Here is a 22,201-nt window from a genome sequence, read left to right as displayed (position 1 = left end):
ACAGTAGGGACCCGTTTTCGGATTAGTTTATGGTAGTTCACTGTGAAACAAGTAAGCGGTCGGGCATACACATTTACATGCTTCCAAATAGTACTAATCAATCATAATACATTGATTTAAGGAACATGAGTGGTTCGTGGTTTTTGGTTAAGATACTGTGTATTAAGGAGGTGTGGACCAGAAGCAGAATTTGCTAAAACCAACTAACTTTAATTATACCATTTAAACGGTGGTGAGGTCATATAGCTATAGAAAAGTGTAAAAAAAAATTAGATGGTCAGTTAATGTCAAGATATATGTCGCTAATTATCACCCATGTTTATGTTGTGGTGTATATTCTTGCTTTGGTGAAGTAAATACGTTTTAGTATTCAGGAAACTGTTCGACAAAGATACATGCATCCACTCTATTAGCGTGCACCAAACTAAAACATGTAACAAACAGACACCAATAAATTGTTGAATATGCTGATGTGATACTGCAGCTTTAAACTGGACATATATTGAAAATTACATCAACCACGTTTTTTCATGAATAGACAGTGTAGCAGACAGTGAATCAGAACTTACAATATAAAGGTTTAGATTTTCACAGAAAGAAAATGCAATTGTTATGATTTTCTGTTGGGATAGCTGCTGATTCCAGGACACTGAGAATTACATTGTTAAGAAATTACATTTACTCAGTAATCACAAATCACTGCTGTCTGGCAGTTCTGGAGCTGCTTTTTCAAACATTTATAACCAACTCCTGTTAAAACAAAATCTATAAATAACAGTGGCCTACGATACACTGTAGAATGCTTGATAGGTCTCAGTGATCAATTAGATTTTATTGTCACTCATTGGTTTGTAATTTATCACCAAGACCTATTATGTTTCCTATATACTATATGATGCACCTTCATGAGATCATAAACATATTTAAATTTAAATACACAAAATAGTTTCTATGCCATCAAGATCCTACAAATTCCTCTGCTGCTTTTTATCAAACATGCCCCTTTGACAAAGGTGAGTCTTACCAAAACGTAGGGTACAGACACTGCTCCAAACTAAGGAATATAGAAATGTGTATAACATGTATGTGTATATAGCCTCTCATCAAAACTCATTTCCAGTATGTATGACTGATGTCAGGCATGTATTAGTGTCTAATCCTAGCAGGATCAACAATAGGAGTTACGGAAAGTGAATAATTGGCACCAGTGTATGTTGCATTGTTTACATATTACCATTAAGTAATGTTTTCTGATGTCTTTTCTCCATGTATATTAGTTTCTCCCTCCTGAAGTTCACATAATCCCTACAAGTTATTTTGTAGATGTTTTTAAGGTTATTTGTTTTTAAAAGCACACCACAGAAACAGGAAAATGTTGTTCAATTACCTTTTATTTAGTGTAGATCATTTTCAATACTACCCAGACAAGAGCAGGCTCACCCATATTTTTAGGTTTTTTAAACTGGTCCAAGCAGGCCTGATTCATGTGAACCAACAGCTTTGCTGTACAAAGATGCACATTATAAACTTAACCAGACAAGACAAACAAGAATATAATTGTCGTGAACTGTTTCTGTCAATATCTCCTTCAGGAAGACAGACCAGACTGCAACAGAAGCAGTACAATTCACATTAACAACAATCTTTAGTATGCCTAAAACACATATTACCAACTCAGTACCTAACATTAAAACATGAAAAAAAGAACATAGTAAACACATAAATGACAGCAGACAACACTAACAAAAACACAAAGGGCTGTCTTTTGATGCATGGATTGGGTTAAACATTTAGACCAGAATGGCACAAGACATCTTGCTAGCTTTCTATAACACTTGCAGTAAACACCCAATTGTAATACTTACCATATAACCACCAATCAGAGTAAATCATTGGTCTGCAAACCCTTTGCCCATTACAGTATGGCGTTACATCAGGGGACCAAATGCATTTTTCTGTCCTTACAATGCTAGTTCTTACAGTATTTTACATTTTTAATGCAAATTACAGCCATTAGGTTTCAGACTATATGAACAGCATACATTGTGTATAAAATAATAATTAGTGTGCAAAGACATATCTCTAATGAGAAAAAACCTGCATTAAGTGTGGGGTTTTTCATTTACATTATTTGACCCGTTAGTGTGGTGTATTAACATTTCTTGTTACTTCCATGCCAGTTAAATTGTACACAAATACCAACATAAAAAAGGGACTTCAACCATTGTGTTTTTTACACAATAGACAATCTGGGACTCATTTAGTCTGTTGCAGCAGACAACCTTGTGACCTCTTGCAGCGCAGGGTTCTGCCTGTAGATGTAGGCGTTGGCTTCACCATCCAAGCCAGCCAGCTCTGCCAAAGATGAAACACAGGGATCGTGGTCCATCAGCATCTCTGGCAGCCGATAGGACATGCGGTTGATTCTCTGGGAGCGTCGCACAGGGGTTAAGAACTTCAGATCCTTTATAGCACCTTTACTTCCTTCACCCTGAATCCTCCTCTTCACACTGAAGGAAAAAGCAAGATGTTATTATGGTAAAACTGTGATTGTGTTTCAAATCCTACCATGCCACAAAAAACAAAAGGGCTTGATTTGAACTGTACCCCGGCGGGATCAGCCAGAGATGGATTTTATAAAACTAGGGAAGACACTGAATTGCAATAACCACTTTATTTCAGAGACAATCAAGGATAGGTGGTGTAAAACGTGGTTTTGGTGGTTGAAGTTTTAAAAGTCAGACAGAGTTAACAAAACAGAGTTAACAAAGTCTCTTGGCCACTTAGGAACATTTGTTGTGCAGTAAAAAGGTGTTTTGGGAGTATTATCCTTTAACTGACGAAAGGGAGGGGGAGGCAGTGGCAAACATTGTCACCAGGGGTAGCCACAATGAATAGGAAGGACCCAGCAACATAACATCATGGCCTTCAAACATGAAATCGTTTGATCTGCTGTTTGTTGTCTCATATGCAAGCCACTCTACCGTACACAGGGATGGAGATCACATTGAGCAAGTGATAGGATAAACAGCACCCCCTGGTGGCAATGTGTTTTCAAATATATAAAACAGAATCCTGTTTCCTGTGGTCCGGTGAATGCTTTGCCTGAAAAGTTCTCCTGTTCAGTAACCAGTATTAAAAGTTATGGCTGTCCAAAATGGCCTAAGAAAAAACAGACCACGGTATGAAAAGGAGAGAACTTAGAATATAAGAAACAAAAACTACAGAGAAAAAGATGCATTTATGAGTGAGTTAGTGTTTAAAAAATGGCACCCTATATAGCCGTCTTATAAGATCAGGATGGCAATGGAGGCATACTTTTCAGACATATTGGAAGGTACAGGTGTAATTACTCTGGGTTCCTGGCACATTTTTAAATGGATATTGCGCAACATTCAATAAAAACAACTTACCTTTGTAAGTAGGGTGTTGTCTTTACGCTGTATTTAACCACAGAAGCCTTCGCAGTATCTTTTCCAGGAGTTTTCATTGCCACGTTGTGTGCTTTCTCGTCTATCTCTTCATCCTCATCAGATTCATTCTCCTCTTTGCACTGCTTCTCCACATGGGCTGGACTCTGGGATCCATGCTCCAGTTTCAGGTCTTTCTCTTCAGCTTTCACAGAGTCTTTCTGATCCATCCCAGTGCTTTCCTCACTCTCACTGCCTCCTCTCTGTCCATCTGTGAAGAGGTCGTACTATTATGACTTCTTGTATCTCATTAGTACAACATTGACTCATGAGAAGCCAATCAACCACAACACATTACTCCCTATGCTGTAAGCAAATGGACCCCACCTGAGCCTCATGATCCCCTTTTATGGCACACATAGTAAACTATGTGGGGGTCTGTCACGGCCAGAGTGGGTGGCGTCAGACCAGAAAGGAATACACAGAGACGGTGATGGTGATGAGAAATGCTGAGTGCAATGGCTGCACTCAGCGTTTAATGACAAAATAAAAGGTTTAAACAACGGAATACAAAACAGGACACGGCACTATAAGCCAAAATAAATAGACAGACAAAACGACTAAACACTAAACAGACGGTGCAGGACAGACGAACAAACACGGTGAGTACAAACAAACTTATCTTTACTTTTACGATCTTAATGATTTAACTCCTCTCTCTCTCCCGTTCTCTACTCTCTGAACACCTAACCCCGACTGAGTGCTACGTGTCTCTATATATACTGTTGTGCTGGGATTCAATTACTAATTAATTATTCACTTGAATCCCAGCACGTGAATTAATTCTGTGCAACCCCGTGCTCACATATTACATTTAACCAGCACGTGAAGTGATTTGTGCCCTCCTCGTGCCTAAATACAAATCTACACTTTTTAAATACACGTGAAACACAGATCCGTTTATATCCCGTGTACCAATGACTATACACCAACATTAACACACGCAACACACAACACATAACACACAAAATACACACAGGGGCGGGCACTTTGCCACAGGGTCCTATTCCCTGTAAAACTACCAGAAAAAATCTTACTTTTCTTCTCTCCCTTTTGTTTTCTTTCACAGGTCATTTTTAATACCTTTCGGAAACACCCCTGTACTTGCTCAGCATATTCCACCACTAAGGTTCTACTCAAGTGTGAGTGATCTTTACTGACAGTTACCATAGAAATGCACCAACTCTTCCCAATATATATACACCTATATCTATATTTTAATACCACTATATACAGTTCTAAATTAGTACACTGATGAAAGCACGCTGATCTACTTGAGCAACATATACAGTACCCTGCCAGGATAAGCCACAGATAACTTTTAATAGAGCATCTTACAACACTAGGGAAATCACCCTGGATTGTATCCAGAATTCTCAATAATATTCAAGTGTTTATCTCAGTTGGATACAAGTTGATAAAATCAAGCGTTTTCTTTTTTTTTTACCTCATTTTTGATTGAATGTTTTTGAAGTTGCTATGTGGAAAGGCAAGCAAGACTGAGTTTTGCACCAATATAAACTATTGGCACTGTTTTAGCATTAGATTACAGTAGTTTGACCTAGATACAAACCAAATCTACTGGATGGGGGTATATAACCATTGGGACCATGTATCTGCTCAAACATATGGGCACTAGCAGCAATCAAATACAGTCTAAATGTAGATGGCTTGGTATTCACTCACCAGTGTTGGATTTTGAAGTAGGTAACATATCTGCTAGTGCACAGCATAACTCATCTATTGGCTGAAAAAAGGCGAAACAAATGGTTACAGAAGTCTTTGTCCAACTCACAAAGCTGGATATCAAACTGTATTTAGCAAATTGCAAATTGCACACTAAGGGGGTAATGGATGCAATTTAAGTTATTTGAAGTTCTTCAAACTGTATCACTTTGAAACTGAACTACAGTTTCTGCATTATCTGTGTGTGCCAACTTGGTTCATGTAAAGTGCAGTACCCTGTCCTTTTATTCTGAATATATATACTTGGAAGTTCTTACCTCATTCGTTTCCTCAGCTAAAACAGGCAGATCCTGTTCATCGTTATCTTCCACCTCCATAGTTGTATTCAGCTGGGTTATTGGTTCTTTTTTGGGAGCCTGCTTCAGGGTGGCACCAGCCTGCAGTACCATGGATGGTCTCTTCAGAGTTTTGCCTTTTGTAGTCAACCACTCAGCCAGCCTTAATCTAGAAACAAGGGTTACTCAAGAAGGTTAGCAAGAAATAATGGCACCCCAGTAGTTTTGATGTTCACTTGTAATATATTTATTAACAAAAAAGAAAAGCCTGTCATTAAATACATAAATAAAATCAACTGTGTGAAATCAAACAGTAGTACAATAGTGAAACACATTTTTCAATATACAAATTATTTTCAATTACAAACTTAATTCCTGTTGACATGGATTTGAATGCGTTAAATAAAGTTTGATTTTCATGAAATCAATCAAGACAGTAGTAATAAAAAAAAAATATGCATCTTAAGAGCAATAGTAACTAACAAAACAATATCAGAAATCTCAGCCATTTCACACTTTCCGGTACATTGGTCTCAAACGAGCAGTTTTAAAAAAGATGTTACAGCACTCTTGTATTTTAATTTTAAAACAAGATTTCCCTGCAGTAGTTCTGGTAGTAGATACTCTCGGTTTCTATCTCTTATTTTTGTGTTCTCTGTTTGCACTTGCACTTCCTGGGTCATTTCATCAGTGTCTTCTGGGTCAAAGCATGTTCCTGACAAAGCATGTCAGTCAAATCGAAGAAGCACCTGATTGGTTATTTACAGGAAAGAAGCCCTTGCAGGGGTGGGGACAGTGTCACTCTCCAGGTGAAATGACCCAGGAAGTACAAGACAGACTAAAAGCATGGCTTGTAAACTGTTTTCTTGAACTTACTGTAGAACCAAATATCATGTTTTAAAATGAATACACACGTTTGCTAAAGTGGGTTTTTCAAAATTGCACATTTGAGACCTATAGAATGAATAGATATGCATGTCAGAGACATTGTATGGAACTATTTTGTTAGCTATGATTACTTTACAATACATTCAAAGTACCACTGACGTTTTCTCAAATCATCTTTCATTGCTTACCTTCGCTCTTCCGCGGTTTCTTTTTTGATCTTGTATTTATTACTAATGACTGTGTTCGATGGCTTTGCTCCATTTTTACTTGTGGCCTCAGATGTCTTGGGGTTCACTTTTGGGACAGAGTCATTTTTCTTCATCGTCACTGGCAGCCTTGGCTGTGGTGCGGGACCCGCGGTGCCACTGCTAACCAGCCTTCTAGCAGCCAAAATGTTGGTTGCTTTAGGCTCCTTCTGTTGGAAAACATTTTCTCTTAAGGGTGGTTTTGCGATTTGCCCCTTTTGCATGTTTGTTGTAGTGGACTTGGCTGTCTGGGCAGAGGTTTTTGGGACACCAATCCCTGGCTTCTGCACTGAAGCTTTCCCATTGCTCGCTGTATTAGTTTTCTGTGCAATTGGTTTAGAGGCAACGGCCTTCACTTCCGATTGATTCTTCTCTTCTTCAGTGGTTGCTGGCTTCCTAAAGGAGCTGACTTTTGACTGAACAACCTTGCCTCTGTAGGCACCCAAGACTGGTTTGGAGGCACAAGGCACAGCAGGCTTTGGGTTGGCACTCTTCTCCACAATGAGCTGCTTTTGCTGATTCTTTCTGTGAGACAGGAAAGAGTAGCTCAGGGTTGTACGTCTCCTCATTTCAGCAGGATTTTTGGATCCAGTGTTTCCCACTTGATTTCCCTCATCCACCTGCTTATCTGAATCTCCACCTTCCTTCTTCACAGGTGCTTCTTTGTTAACTGCATGGTTGGAAGACTGCATGGGCTCCAATTTTACAGCCTTTTGTTTTTGGGGTTCAGCCTTAATAACATTAGGTCTGTTCCATTGCTTTTCGGGTCTGGTATTTTCTTTATTGACCTAAAAGTAATGAAAACATACCCTTTATAATGAATGGTTACACACATATTATATATACAGTACAAACCTATGTTTTACTACATCATCATTCACACTGGTGTTGCTTTAAAATAAGCTGCTTTCCGGAGACCTATAGCTGTTCATCATTGTGAGACAGAGCACTCTCCATTGCTTATTATTATGTCTATGACTGAGCCAAGGCCAGCGCTGGGAAGGTAACTGAATGCAACTGTAAAAGACCAGCTGTGTCTTCACCATCAGCTTCCAATGTTTGTGAATGAAGACCCTTATTTAAAACACCAGATTCATTTTGAATCTATAGCCTAACATGCAATATGACAGAACAAAAATGTGTTAAAGGGATTCAAAGAAACATACCACTTTAGTATTAGGTAGTCTATTAGTCGTGTGATCTTTCTGGGTGTCGTCCTTCATCCTATAAAACAGGAAAAGAAATACAGTATATTCATCTGAATTTGAACATTGAGAAGAGATCCACGCTACTCTTACATCGCATCTGTAGGTTGGATTTGCAAAGCCTAGTCTAGTCAATGAACTAAAATAGTTTATCAAAGGTATAATCATTACAAGATTTTGAAACTGAAGGAATTGCTAGATCTATTTTTTTTAAAAATAACAAAAGATATTTGAAAATTAAATCGTTAAAATATGAAATCTAAAAGAATGTTATAACACTCACCTTGGATTTGTGAGTTGTGGCTCCATCTTTTGAAGACTTATCTGAAAAAAATAGTTTAGGGTTCACGTGTTATTTGTAGACCAATGCACAAAAACTTAACATAACGCTAAATAGAGTGTACAGGGCGGTAAATTGCTGAAGTGAACACCAACTGAACATATAGGAACAGGTGTGTTACGACGTTTCAGTTTGGTCAAGAATTACGTGATCAAAAAGCTGCAGTGTCCCACATTTACCACATGTACATACAAATATACACATTCTTCTGTTTTCTACTATTCCAGTCAAATTGTTTATATGAAGCACATGATCCACATCCTATAATATAGCCTCGAAATGTGTTTATTCATTTGGCTTATTACATCATGACAGGAATGGAACGAAGTATTCTTGCATGTTCATCACGTGCTAACTGTATTCGAATTTCGGCAGGACACCATACAACCATTAAATAATATCATCTTTATTAAAAAAAAAAAAAAAAAAAGTAATGTTATTTAACCGTACATCAATTTACCATTACTGCATATTCACATCATACACAAGCATATTTTTGATCTATGAACCCAATCCGCCGCCACAGAAATACACGATACCAAACACAAATATTGTCAAACAAACAGTTGAGTTTACTGGTAATAATTTCATCAAACAGTCCTATAAATAAACCATACCTTTGATTGTCGTCTCCGTGTTTTAGCTGGTTAGCAGTTGCAGTGCTGAAATGCGATTCCGATACTACTCATTTCCAAATTATACAAACCAACAGCTTATTTCTCCACCCTGAGTGACCCAACAACGTTCTGCGTTTGATTTTCGCTCCGATCACACTGTTTAACCGTTGATTGGCTATGCATGTTTCCAAACAAATCAAACTATCCAATGAGGAAGCTTCCAGGTTTTTTAGGCGTGTCCCAATAAAAAAAGGGGACGTGGCCAAAATTCCATTTTGAATTTTAAACCAAAATAAAAATACTGTATTTCAAATCCCATTCGTTTCTGCTACCAACAGTAACATTAAGTACAGTTATTCACACCCCTACAATACGTTATAATCCGTTATATTATAGTATAATATATAACAGGATATTACTGAAAGTAAAATACGACATTACACAGAATTAAACGCTTTCACAAGCAAATAATGCAGCAAAGTTATGACAAATTCATACTGTATTTTGATTTGGTAAAGGTGTAGATATGGTTTGAAATGCCAGCTCAACCATGTTTGGCAACACCGATTTTAATAGCCTTTCTTTTTTAGACATTGGAAGTCCCTTTCCATTTATAACTGCTCTTTTTTTCTGAAACTTCTGGACAGTAGAAGGAATGACGGTTAAATACAGTAAGTAATTGCAATACTGTTTTGGCATTCTGGTTTAATAATATTATGAGAGACACAAGGGGGCGCTCCAGCCACTGTGTTCATTTTTGCCTGGCTGAGTTACTGGTATGTCAACAAACGAGGAAGTGTGGGTCTGATTTGCTCATGTAAAATCAATAACATAACAAGACTGAGAAATGGACCGGTTCGTGTGGTCCAGTGGTTTGCTGGAAATTAACGAAACGTTGGTGATCCAGCAGAGAGGCGTCAGACTGTATGACGGAGAGGAGAAGGTAAAAATGAATTAAACACCACTCATTTGGAAGAAAGATAGGGCATGCTATTCAAGGCGAGCCCCAGGATTCAGGCCTGTGAAAGAAAGTTCGTAAAACGTTTTAGATAAAATCAAATGCATTTTTTTTTTGTGGCAAGTATTATACATGAATTTATGTCGCATGTTGTTTGTTAATATCTGTCAACTAAATTACCAACTATATCGAGAAATTTTCCCCAGTAAGTGTAATTAAAAAAAAAAAAAATCATACGCTACCGACGTACTAGTGCAGATTTATTCTCATCCTCCATCAGTATGCCTACTTCGATGTTTGTTTTGCTGGTTTAATGTTAGTTAAAGTTATTTGTGATTATAGTAGAATATGTGCCGCAACTACAGATAGATCACACGGAGGACTTGTAATGGTCCCCTGTTAATTTTCAAAATGTGTGCTTTTTTTGTTTGTTGATTAGGGGAAAATGGATGTGGGGATTCTGCTTCTAAGCACGCACAGATTGCTCTGGAGGGACCACAAAAATCATGTAAGTTAATATAAAATTGATGATTTAGCTTAAGTGGTTAACAGGTCTTGGTAGAGGTTGACATACACATCCTATACTTTCATATTTCTGGCCTCACATGTGTTTTTTTTGTACAAAAGATACACATTAGAGATCCATGCCAATATTGTGTTTGACTTGCATATTAAATTAAAACTTGTAGTAAAAATGTTTGTTGTATTTTTTGTAAAGCAAGAAATGTACCGGTAGACTATTTGCTTTATTGCTGAAATCATGATTTTCCATTACTGCTCAAAATCAACATGTGCTCTTTCTGTTTGTTTCAGGACTGCTGCATTGCCATGCCACTGTCACAGATTGTTTTATTTGAGGAGCAGGCAGGAGGGATAGGGAAGAGGTAAGTAACCACAAACGAGAGGTTAGCCTCTGCTTGTTAGTCTCTTCTAGATCCTTTTTGTGTGAATAATCTTTTGTGTGTACTTAAACATTGTTGCTGATTGTTGAAGTTATGTAGACTTAAGTATTCTGCCTTGGCCATCATAACCCTGCTGTACTGCTCCCTCATGACATGAAGTTTGAGGCATTCTCACTTGGCAATACAGAAATCTCCACTGCCATCACATATTGGTACTTTTTACAGTTTCATATTTCCTTAAATTGAATCTTCGTACAACAGGCAAGGAATATGACTTTCTCTCAACAGTAAAATCCTAATTGTAGGTTTTGTCATTTTATACATTTTGAAAGTGCTTCATAGAAATCTCAAATTATAATATCTCTATGTCACTTTTTTTTCTCTACTCAGTGCTAAGATAGTGGTTCATCTTCACCCAGCGCCTTCCAACAAAGAACCTGGACCATACCAAACCAGCAAATACTCTTACATAAAACTGTCTTTCAAAGAACATGGACAGATTGAGGTAAACAAAACATAAAACTGCACACATTTCATATTAAAACTCCCTGGACATAGGCCGACATATCTCTTTGAAAATGACTATAGGCCCTTTAGAAATGAGAACATTGGTTTTGTGCCAGAAGAGTTCCAGGCATTGATCAAGGCCAAGAGAGTATACTGTTGCCCATGTAAAACACAACTATAGTGGCTGAACTGCAATACCGGACTGTAAATCTAAAGTGAATAAGGCTTGGCAATGTGATTACATTTCTAAATCAGTGATGTTTTATTTGATTAATTAACCATGCTAAATATGAGGGTGTATGTATAATAAATATAACAATATTGATCGCATGATGAATTTCAAAACTGTTGACCTGCTATTTTAATGATTTGTCAGTCCTTTCAGATCTAGGGATTATAACTTTGATTGTGTAGATGTAAGCTCCAATTGACTGTCTGCAATTAGTTTTCTAGGCGATTATCAGAAGAGATGACTCAGAGGAGATGGGAGCATATGCCAGTGTCTCAGCCTATTAATACAAGCACCACTTCACAGGTAAGAAAGCTTTATAAGAATCGATCAAAGAAAATCAAGCATATATTTACAGTAAAAGCATCTAAATGAATAGATCAGCTCATCATTAAATGTCCATCTTTTAAGACAAACTCTATTTTAATGATATGTCCTCATGGAACACAAGCTTGTTCAGAATTACAATCTATATTGAAAGTCTCCACTAACTTGCCCATGCTAAATCGCCATACTGGAAATATCATATTCTGCCAATGGAGACCATGTTGAATGTTTCCATTTCATGGTTGTTAAAATCGAGCTTGAATAAATCATAACCAAGGCTTTCAAAAATCAATTTTTTATTCGCATGTTGATAGTGCTGATGAGGGATAGCATTATTGATGGAGAACTCTGAGTCTATTAAGCACAAGTGCCAAAATAGTACAACTGAACAATGGGTATATCTGGAGAGAAATTAACGTGCTGTGCTTATGGGGTTTTTGTTTGTTTGTTTTTTTAATATTGAAAGGCATTCCTTACAAAAGCAAAAGCAATCAGCATGGTAATTTCTACAATGTCATATTTTGGCTCCGGTTACCAGATAAATAAGGTTGCATGAACTATATCTACAATCAAGCCTATCCTACCCTTTCAAGAAAACAAATGATGATGAAAATACAATTTTGAAAAAAGTTGTCAAATGTTTGCCAGCTACACTATAGTTTTAAATGTTGTGAATAAATAGAGTAAAGTATTGCTAACTGATCGAGTAACGTTTGTTCATTGCATGTAAACCCAGCTGCTGAGAAGAGCGATACAGTGTATTGTGTTTTAGTGTGACCAGAGTGTGGCACTGTTCTAACACTATTGACACTGTACTATCATATGGTAACCAAATAACCAAATGGTAATTAAAAAAAAAAAAAAAAAAAAAAAAAAATATTAAAAACATAGATAAAAGGTTCCTGAAACAAAAGGCTTGTTCGTTATAAACAGTATTTACAACAGAAAATGTGTAATATTGGATTTATCTTTTTGTTAATAACATTGAATACAGAAAAAGGCAACTTTTTCTGCCTCTGTTACAAACAGAAAAGGAGCAAATTTTTCTTGTCTCTTAGAACGGATGACCTGTTAAAAAGGTGTGAAATTATTAACACTTCCTTCCTCGTTCCTGACTTGACTGCAGGCAGGACGAACGCGGGCAGTTGGAATTGTGGGTATCGAGAGGAAACTGGAGGAAAAGCGAAAAGAGATGGACAAAAACATTTCAGAGGTACGAGGATCTATTGCCCTTGAGGCCAGCCATCTGCCTGGGCTGCTGCAGCAAGCTTCCTCCTACATCCTGGAGCAATTCCGATCCAACAGAAAACAAATGGGAATATTTTTAAAATGTAAACTCTTTTTGAAAAGAGAAAATACACCTGTTCATTTTAGAAAACTAGAACAAAAACTAACATCATTCTCTGAAGCTGATACTTTGTTATTTTGTTTCTCATTTTTGTAAAACTAAAATACATTTATTTTGATAACCAATAGTAATTAAAGACAGTAAATGCCCCAGGAGGGCATGCTTACATAGATGCACAATGAATTGCTGGGGGTATTTGTCTCATAGACATTGAAGGTGTAAAATCTTTGGAGCCTGACAGACATGATATAGTTTTTGCTTCTGTTAACAATATCTCCAAAACTGCTGAAAGGAAACTGCAGTCAGTTATTACCCTTGATTCTCTATGAAGAAGTGCGACAAAAATGTTGAATAGATTTTCTTCAAACGTTAGTAAAATATTTTATATGAAGGAATATTAACTATTTATTATTATTATTATTATTATTATTATTATTATTATTATTATTATTATTTGTTTATTTAGCAGACGCCTTTATCCAAGGCGACTTACAGAGACTGTATATTGTTGCTCACAGGGATATTCTAGAGGTGCCATTCTGCTCACATTGTTACCTATATCTTTAGAATTATGTACTCTTTGTCATAAAATTAAATATTAATGTCCCTTATTAGAAGGTATTGTTATAATTTAGGTGAGTTTTTCAGATTACTAATACCTGATTGGCTGACCAATCCTAGCCTATATGTTGGGAACTTCTCCAGCAAAATGTAATTAAGTTTTCAATGGATATTTGAACAGGAAAACAAAAACAAAACTCTTTGTTAATGATTTCAGTTGAATTCTAGTTATTGGCAGATTACAGTAATACTTGTTATTAATATGTGAAACTAAATTAAAGACATTTAAAGGGAAGCCTTTAAATTAAAATGGTACAGTGGTTTTACATACATATGTAGTCCTACCAAATGGAAAGAATGACTTCTCAAAGAGACGTGGTCCTTTGTTCATTACACTTTAGGAAAACAGAAACTGCCTATTGTGTCAAAATATGGTATATTTATATGACAGCTTGGTACGAGAGATTAGAGTTTATCATTTTTCCCATTCATTTTTGATTTAATAAACCAAAGATACCCTTTTATGGTGCCCCTACAGTTTAACAAAGGCTTCCTGCATCGGCTGTTTGTTGCTGATAAGAATCCAGTGTTTCAGCTTTTGTTTATCTGAGGAAGTTCCTGTTAGGTGTGTGCGTTTGCCTTTTGTTCCCAGAGTCACCCTTTATGAAGGGGATGGAGTTGAAATAATAGAAAACAAGCTAAGAGGCTCATTTCATATCAATATATCTGGAACTTTCCACCAACCTTACAGGTTATGTGGAAACACACACGAGTGCTACAGAGAGGAGTATAGCTGCCTTGACTGATGATAATACCTCTAAATTCTGCTGACAAGTCGATCTTTCCTGGTTTTTTAATGCACTATTATATTTCTACACCTAAATGATGCTTCCTTAATAATGTGCTGTGCTTCTTTAAATGTGTAATAACCCAACCATTCAAAGTTGAACAGACTTTAAGGCATCAGCTGCTTCACATGCCCCTTTACATTTTGCTATAAATCATTTTGTTTTCAAGATGTCATTTTTACTGTGACCGTTTAACATGTTGCAGGACCTCATGCCATATGGAGCTGTCTGTGAAGTGAGCTTATAGTGTTGTGGCAGAATAATGGTATTCACATGAGTCAAAGCAAGAATAGTGTCTGGAAAACAAAACATGAACTCTAGTTAGGGAATGATAATTGTGAGTTGTATGAAAAATATGTAAAACCTTTGTTATTGCCCTTTACAGTTGTTCCTTGACACAGTTATTTGTGTCAATTTTCATCTACCTTAACTGTGCCTTTGCATGCTATTATAAGCATTCAAGGTGTGTGCAAGCAATATCGGACATATTGTATAATATTAGTTTAATCTCCAGACAGCCTGATACAAATATGTACGCGTTTTCTTTGTTCTATTTCCAATTGGTAAATATACAGCGTTTCATTTTAATATATGATATGTTATCTTTCCTTCAGGCTTTTGAAGATCTCAGCAAGCTTATGGAAAAGGTAGAAAATTATACATTTTATCGGTCATGTATTTTGTTTCTGTATAATCAAGATCAAGAGTTCAGCTTTTTAACACTGAGCCATTCATTTCTCAGGCAAAGGAAATGGTGGAATTATCCCGGTCTATAGCTAGCAAAATCAAGGATAAGCAAGGTGACATCACAGAAGATGAGGTAATTCTTGGCAGATGTGGAAACTACAGCACAGTGTTATTCATAAAATCTTGTTGCATTTCTGTGCTGTAAATACTGTAGTTTTTTCACAACAGCAGCAGCACCAAGTAGACTTAAAAATCACCCTCTATGTAACATAGATTGTCATCTTGTGATGGATGTGTCAGTTTCTTTAGGGTTTCTGTACATTTGTAAACTTTAATAATGTAACATAACAATACCAAAACTTGAATTGTGTTACTTATATAGTGATATATATAGCACCTTTAGTGGTAAAAAGAAGACAGTACTCAGTACTTACTCCTTCCAGATTTTACCAAAGAACTTGGGCTCTTCACTGAAACATATTTTAGTTGTTCAACCAGGCTTTGCCACTTAATGTAAGGACTCTATTGTTACTGTCATCCGTTCATCATTTCAGTTGTGTTTCTGTGCCTGACTGAGCGCACACAAGATGTCAGTCATATTTTACCACCTGCCTCGTCAATCCAATCAAAGGGCAGTAAGTAGGGTGCTCATGTCTCACTTATTTATATCAGAAAGTTCAACTTCAGAACTGCTATCAAACATGAGCCCCCTGTCCTCATTGGAAAATTGTGAAAAATTGAAGTTGATAATGTATTTGCTGAACTTGTCAGACAGCTAAATAATGTATTTGTTAATTGAAATCAGAGGATGACTGTCAATCTAATGAGCATCACTGTATTTCAAACGTTTTATTTCCCACAGACTATCCGATTCAAGTCCTACCTCTTGAGTATGGGCATAGCAAATCCAGTCACAAGGGAAACCCATGGGTCTGGAACACATTACCACATGCAGTTAGCCAAACAGCTTGGTGAGATACTACTGGCACCACTGGAGGTAAGGATCCTGTTCTTTTAATACCGCAGTCCTCATAATTCCAAGCAGGGACGCAAAAGAAAAGGTGTATTTCTGAATCAAAATATTACAAAGATATTCTAGTAGTATGATACAGCCCAACAGTCATCTTTACAAGCACTAAAATGTACTCTGAACTCTGAACTATTTATCAGAAGCAAGTACATTTGGCCTAAAAAGAATGAACTTGTTGTAAATAAATTCTAAAATATTCACTAACAAATGTGATTTTATTTATTTTAACATGAAGATTACAGTATGTAGCTTCTTGTTTTAAAGTTGTTGAGAAAAGGTAGACCGTATTGCTTAGATTTCAGCTAGGCAATCGTTGTGGAACATTACATGGAAAATGTCAACTGTGGATCATGCTTTTAAGCTACAGTTACAGTGTGTGTCTATGTGCTTCTTGGAACATTTGGTCAGTCTAATGGATTGTGGCAACTGTATGAGAACCACAAAAGCATTTCAAGAGGATAGAACCTTGTATAATATGGAATAAGATTGTTTTTAAAACTGTGACAACTGCTAAAAGTATCTTAAACAAGCCATGCTATTGATCAGACCAATATTTTTAACCATTGGTCAGACTACCTACTGATCAAGTTAAATACATTGTAGGAACAAGGAGGCATGATGGCATTGACAGAAGTGTATTGTCTTGTCAACCGGGCTCGTGGAATGGAGGTAAGAAAACAAAGGGTTTAAAAATAAATACATAAGTAGAAGATTTCTTACTGATGGAAAAAGCATTTTATGAATCAAGGTTTACAAATGTGTTATAAAAGCTTGGTCCACATTGCATGGAATACAACAAATCCCTTTCAACATGCAAAGACTATAAGTTAGACTGAATGAAGGGATGTTCTTTCCAGGGTAGTTTTTTTTTTATTATAATTAGGGCTTCTGTTTTTCAGGTTTTATTAATTGTATTTTTTGGTGCTTATTTTTACCTATTTTTGAGTTTTATGTAAATCGTTTTTTGGGGGGGCTTTAGTTTTGATATACTGTATAAAATTAGTGTTTTCGGTTACTTCTTTCCAAAATGCTTGAGCATTTTTTTTTGTGTCAAAATATATATAGTAGTAACTCGACAGTCCTTGCACACTTAAGTTGTACCTTCTTTCCTTTGCTGTCTTCCACAACAAAATCCCTATGGTCACGGCACATTCTTCTGGGGTTTTTGTGTGTAGGCATTTTTGTACCTTTCACCACACTTGATACAAATCTAAAATAAGCACTCTGCCACTACACATAATCGTGAGTGCTGGGAGATTGACCAATTTTCTACTTTTAATTAGGGGAGGTCAAGAGTGATTTAAGTAATTAGTTGTGACACTGATCCCATCTGGTGCAGGAATTAGCATCTTTGAATTAAGCTAGAAGCACCTGATGGCATAATTCCTAATGGGTAGGAGGGACCACATTTATCTGGCTATTTGGAGGAAACCAGCTGGGTGTACAATTGTTTTGTATGTTTTTGCCTACAGGGTGTAAATATGCTGGTAGAAGTGCTTGTGTATATTTTGATCATGGAAAACCAGTAAATTACATGAGGCACACTGCCTGGAGCAAAGCAAGTACATGTGCAGTGACAACACTAAAAGCTTTCCATATTATACAGATGTTAGCTCATGCTAATGTTGCTGTTTAGTTATAGTTAAAATTATATGTATCTATTCTGAGCTGACATATTTATGGTAAGATGCTGTTGGTTGTTAGTGAAGTCCTGGCAGTCAAAGCAACTCATTTAAAAGGGTTCATGTTACAGATAGATAGTGTTCCTTGAGGAAGAGGATGGAGGAATGTTGTGATAAGGAAATCAGTCAAGGGCAGTAACATTGTTGGGCCTAGCAGCCTTTTCCTGTTCCTAAAATTGTCTTTGTTCATATGCCTTGATGCCAGAGGTAATTGATCGCTGTCCACACTTTTCATCTCTTTTTATCTTTGTTTGTCCTCAGTTACTTTCTCCAGACGATCTTGTAAATGCCTGCAAAATGTTTGAGGCACTTAAACTGCCGTTAAGGTGAGTAATTGTACTCCTGTAATAGTTGAAGGTAATTGGGTGGTAATTGTTGCACTACACTGCTGGAGGGGTTTCCAGATGTCTTCCCTTCCTTCATCCTGTTTTGATGAAAATGTTAGTTTGTTTCGCTCACATAGAGAAAGCTTTATGCCAAAAATTATCATTGACACGTTTTGAACGAAAATGGACAACCAACCTCCCAAAACTTTGTAAAGCATGCTTGTTTTCTACCCAAGAAGGATACCGGCCGCAATTCCTAATTTTAACCTGCTTGTATCAATTTTGCAAATTTAGAGCCACATGGATGTCCCAGAACTGAGCTCTATCTCAGATACATCCATATATCCAGTTTGGAATGCTTCAGAGCTTGACACAAACATATACAGAGTACAGCATGAACATTTAAATGTTCATTAACACATTTTTTATTAAAAAAAAAAATAGATAGTTAGATATACTGTACTATGTAATTCTGTTGTGGTAGTGCAGTGCAATGTAGTTTAAAGGTGGATCATATCCAGGGACTGAAGTCTCCCATTTCATATTTAAAGTATAAATGCTTTAGGAACCAATGTAGAAATCCAAATAAAAATCAAATTTCAATAAATATAAAAATATCAATTTGAAGTACAATTCAAGCACAAGTCAGTCTAAATACGCAATCTTAGCAGTCCACACTATCTAGTTAGCAGTTAAAGAACAGTAGCCCTAAACTACTTGTACCTTAAAAAAAAAAAATGTTTTACTGTCCTCTTACATTTGCTTGATGTGGACAATTGCTCTTCATAGATCAGAGTATTTTTTTTATTTTTTTATTAGTACACCTGCAAGTACAAGTGGTTTTTTTGTCAGATATATACTGAAACAAGAAGTTCTGTAGATGTATATAATTATATTAATGGTGCACACTTAATTATAAGAATTCTGATTTTTATAATCTGTACATCCTACCTGTCTGTAGGCTACGTATCTTTGACAGCGGGGTTATGGTGATTCAGCTACAGTCACACAGCGAAGAAGAAATGATTGCTTCTGCTCTAGACAACGTAAGCCATATTTTATTAATATTTAAGTACTAACACTATATGATTGTATTTTGTACTGTAAACCTCTTTTCTCCATTTGTACCTGAAAAAAGCCAGCATATTTAGATACTGGATTCTGAGGCAGGCAGCAGTTTCTCCAGTCTCAAACATTCCTATGATGAACATCTGATTGTAAGGGAAGACAGAAAGATGCAGCTAAACCTATGATGTTCATTCAATTTCCACATTGCTTTTTCAGGTGTCAGAAAAAGGATCTCTTACGTCAGAAGAGTTTGCAAAACTTCTGGGGCTTTCTGTTCTTTTATCAAAAGAAAGGTTATTATTATTATTATTATTATTATTATTATTATTATTATTATTATTATTATTATTATTAGTCACAAAAGCTACAACAGGTTAATTTAAGCATGTGATTTCCAGCTACGTTGTTTATTACTAGGTTTGTAACATTTTGATATGTTTTACTAAACAATACTCCCAACCTGGTGTAAAAAGCGTTGACAGATATGGGCCCAGGTGCATAGTTGGTCTTATAATAAACAGCTGGTTATATTGTGTTATTTATTATTTCGTAATAGAAATGTATAATAGGGCATTTGTTTATTTTTGTATTTCTCTCTTTCTGTAGGCTGCTTCTTGCTGAGAAAATGGGTCACCTTTGCAGAGATGATTCAGTGGAGGGCTTGCGGTTTTACCCAAACTTGTTCTGACTCAGAGCAGAAAGACTCTTTCATTTCCAATACTGTTTTCTATTGACATAACGTACAGGACTACCTACAGTTTTTTTTTTTTTTTTTTTTTTTTAAAAAAGCTTCAATACCATGGATGAAGAAAACATTTGCATCATCTTACTACAATCTGACAAAGTAAATACACCTTTGTGACCTGGAGGCACCTCAAATGTCAATGCCTTTCAGACATATGAAGGTCAATAGTAACAATCACACTGGTGCTGAGGAATGTTGATTTGGTACTGCAAATTGCTTCTAGATTCACACACACCTGAAGTAACTTACCTTTTCTAGATATTGCGAACTAAACTGGTAAGCTTGTATTCACAAATGACACAATTCTTTCCTGGACAGTTCTCTTAAAAATTCATACTGCACATAGCAGATTTGTAATGGGTGAATTCAGATGCAGTCACATGCAGTGTAGCCTGTGTACCAGCCTTGCTTCTTTGACATCCTCTCTGGTTCAGTATGCAGGTAGCTGCTGCCTGTAGAACTGTACATATTACAGTGTAATAAAACAATGTCACATTATCAATGCATTTGATCTGTTTCATTTTTCAAAAACTTGAATGATTTATTAACAATTATTGGTGTGGGGCAGTGTCCTGTTCAGGTTTCTTCCATTTTCAAACTTGGCTTGCTCATAACCTTGTTGGATCATCAATGGAGTCCTTAAAGGTAAGCTGTGACACACAAGTAGCTACTTTGTAACACTGTTCTACTTTGATTCTCAGGTCTCTCTCCCAAACTGCAGGAGATTCACCTTTTTCACAACCTGCTTTGCTCAGTCAGACCCCTTGCTCACTAAATACATGTACCTTGATATTCCTAAATAGAGACCCACATATCCAATTGTGTTACGTAGTCTTTGCCATGAGAGTATCGAAACTTTGTATTTATTGAGGAACCTGTCCTTCTGTCTACCTTTCTGTCCAGCTGTATGTCACTCCTATATTTGTGCTTGCACATACAGTGGATAAAGTTTATGATCTGCTTTTTCATCCTACTGATGGCTGTAGTTTTGTAGAAGTAGCTGTGGCAGGGGATACATGTCACGGTGCTAATATTTAATTTACTAACAAAGCAGATCGACTGGGAATTTGTACTTCATTTTTCACCAATGTTGATATTCAGAGCTCCTGTGGTTTTGATTCCATACACTTACAACAGGCAACCCTCAAATGGAGTTTACTCTTACTAAACAAGGCATATTAAAAAATAAAAAAATGTTAGTTTTGTTTAGGTTTAAAACTTGATTGTGACAGAAAATGCTTCACTCCTGTAAATACATTTCAATGGATAACATTGTTATGATTTTAAACATGGTATAAGTTATAAGATAAATAAGTAAAAAAAAAAAAAAAACATTACATATGTTTTTAAGACTTAGCAGTGTATTCGTATATAAATAAGAACATAAAAGGTCATATGCTGCTGACACATCATGAGAGAAAGATATTTGTTTTGAACCAAGAGCAAGGAGACAACAGTCTGGATTTTCCATTCTTTCTCAATAAGGTGTGTTGAAAATGTACCAGAAAATCTGTATTTTAGGAGTTAATGGAGAATATCAAAACAGGTGTAATTACAGAAAGTGTGGTTGTAGCTAATGGTAGGGTAAGGATAAACTACCATCATGCTCCTTTGCAGTTCATCAATGGATCCCAAACTTACAGAATATTTGTTGCAGAAGGCCCACTACACCATATACTGTAGTTGGGCCTTTTTTGGAACTCCTTATGAAAGTCCCTGCGGTGTAACATGATATCTGTACACAAGCTGCGAGTGAAATACAGAGTTTCATGCAGCACAGAAACATTACTGTGCTGCCCTAGCTTATGTTTTTACCTGATTTCAGACATCAGCATGTCTAGGTTTAGATCTGAATGCTGCTAGATATGACCTAAAACAGCCAGCTGCAAGTTACTTCTGAGGTGCAGACTCATACTAGCAGCTATCTTCTTCAAAGTGTATCAGGTCTGTGGCCATGCAACTTTAATTTGTCCAGTGAGGAACAGGCCATTTGCACAAAAGTCTGTTCTTCAGGTGGCAGCTGTTACTCGTTTTATGTAAAACCCTTACCCCAATGTTTTAGTGAAACGTCAGATAAATTGAAACAAAAAAAAATCACATTGTACATACTGTAGTTAATTTGTAAATTCATCCATGCAATGGAGTGCATGTATACACTAAAACCACATGTTCAAGAATTAAACAAATATTTATTGTT

At 36.4% G+C, this 22,201-nt stretch overlaps 2 protein-coding genes across 2 annotated transcripts; one reads left to right on the top strand and one right to left on the bottom strand.

Annotated features, from left to right (window-relative positions):
• Nucleotides 1–1,373: 1,373 nt before the first annotated feature.
• On the bottom strand, nucleotides 1,374–8,965 carry LOC131738065 (cytoskeleton-associated protein 2-like). The gene is made up of 8 exons (XM_059031271.1): nucleotides 8,787–8,965; nucleotides 8,113–8,153; nucleotides 7,791–7,848; nucleotides 6,568–7,412; nucleotides 5,474–5,660; nucleotides 5,157–5,217; nucleotides 3,414–3,681; nucleotides 1,374–2,510 (listed from the first exon to the last, which is right to left on the bottom strand). Exons 2-8 carry the CDS (start codon nucleotides 8,136–8,138, stop codon nucleotides 2,261–2,263), a joined length of 1,695 nt encoding a protein of 564 aa, XP_058887254.1. The 5' UTR covers nucleotides 8,139–8,153; nucleotides 8,787–8,965; the 3' UTR covers nucleotides 1,374–2,260.
• A 555-nt stretch (nucleotides 8,966–9,520) lies between these two features.
• On the top strand, nucleotides 9,521–20,502 carry LOC117406683 (vacuolar protein-sorting-associated protein 36). Its single transcript, XM_034010943.3, has 14 exons — nucleotides 9,521–9,729; nucleotides 10,184–10,252; nucleotides 10,558–10,628; nucleotides 11,037–11,151; nucleotides 11,599–11,688; nucleotides 12,836–12,922; nucleotides 15,081–15,113; nucleotides 15,209–15,286; nucleotides 16,016–16,150; nucleotides 16,787–16,852; nucleotides 18,127–18,191; nucleotides 19,153–19,237; nucleotides 19,476–19,552; nucleotides 19,866–20,502. Exons 1-14 carry the CDS (start codon nucleotides 9,634–9,636, stop codon nucleotides 19,945–19,947), a joined length of 1,149 nt encoding a protein of 382 aa, XP_033866834.2. The 5' UTR covers nucleotides 9,521–9,633; the 3' UTR covers nucleotides 19,948–20,502.
• Nucleotides 20,503–22,201: the final 1,699 nt, after the last annotated feature.

Source organism: Acipenser ruthenus, chromosome 9, assembly GCF_902713425.1.
Source record: "Acipenser ruthenus chromosome 9, fAciRut3.2 maternal haplotype, whole genome shotgun sequence".
Classification (NCBI taxonomy): domain Eukaryota; kingdom Metazoa; phylum Chordata; class Actinopteri; order Acipenseriformes; family Acipenseridae; genus Acipenser; species Acipenser ruthenus.
This window is presented reverse-complemented; position numbering and strand designations above follow the sequence as displayed.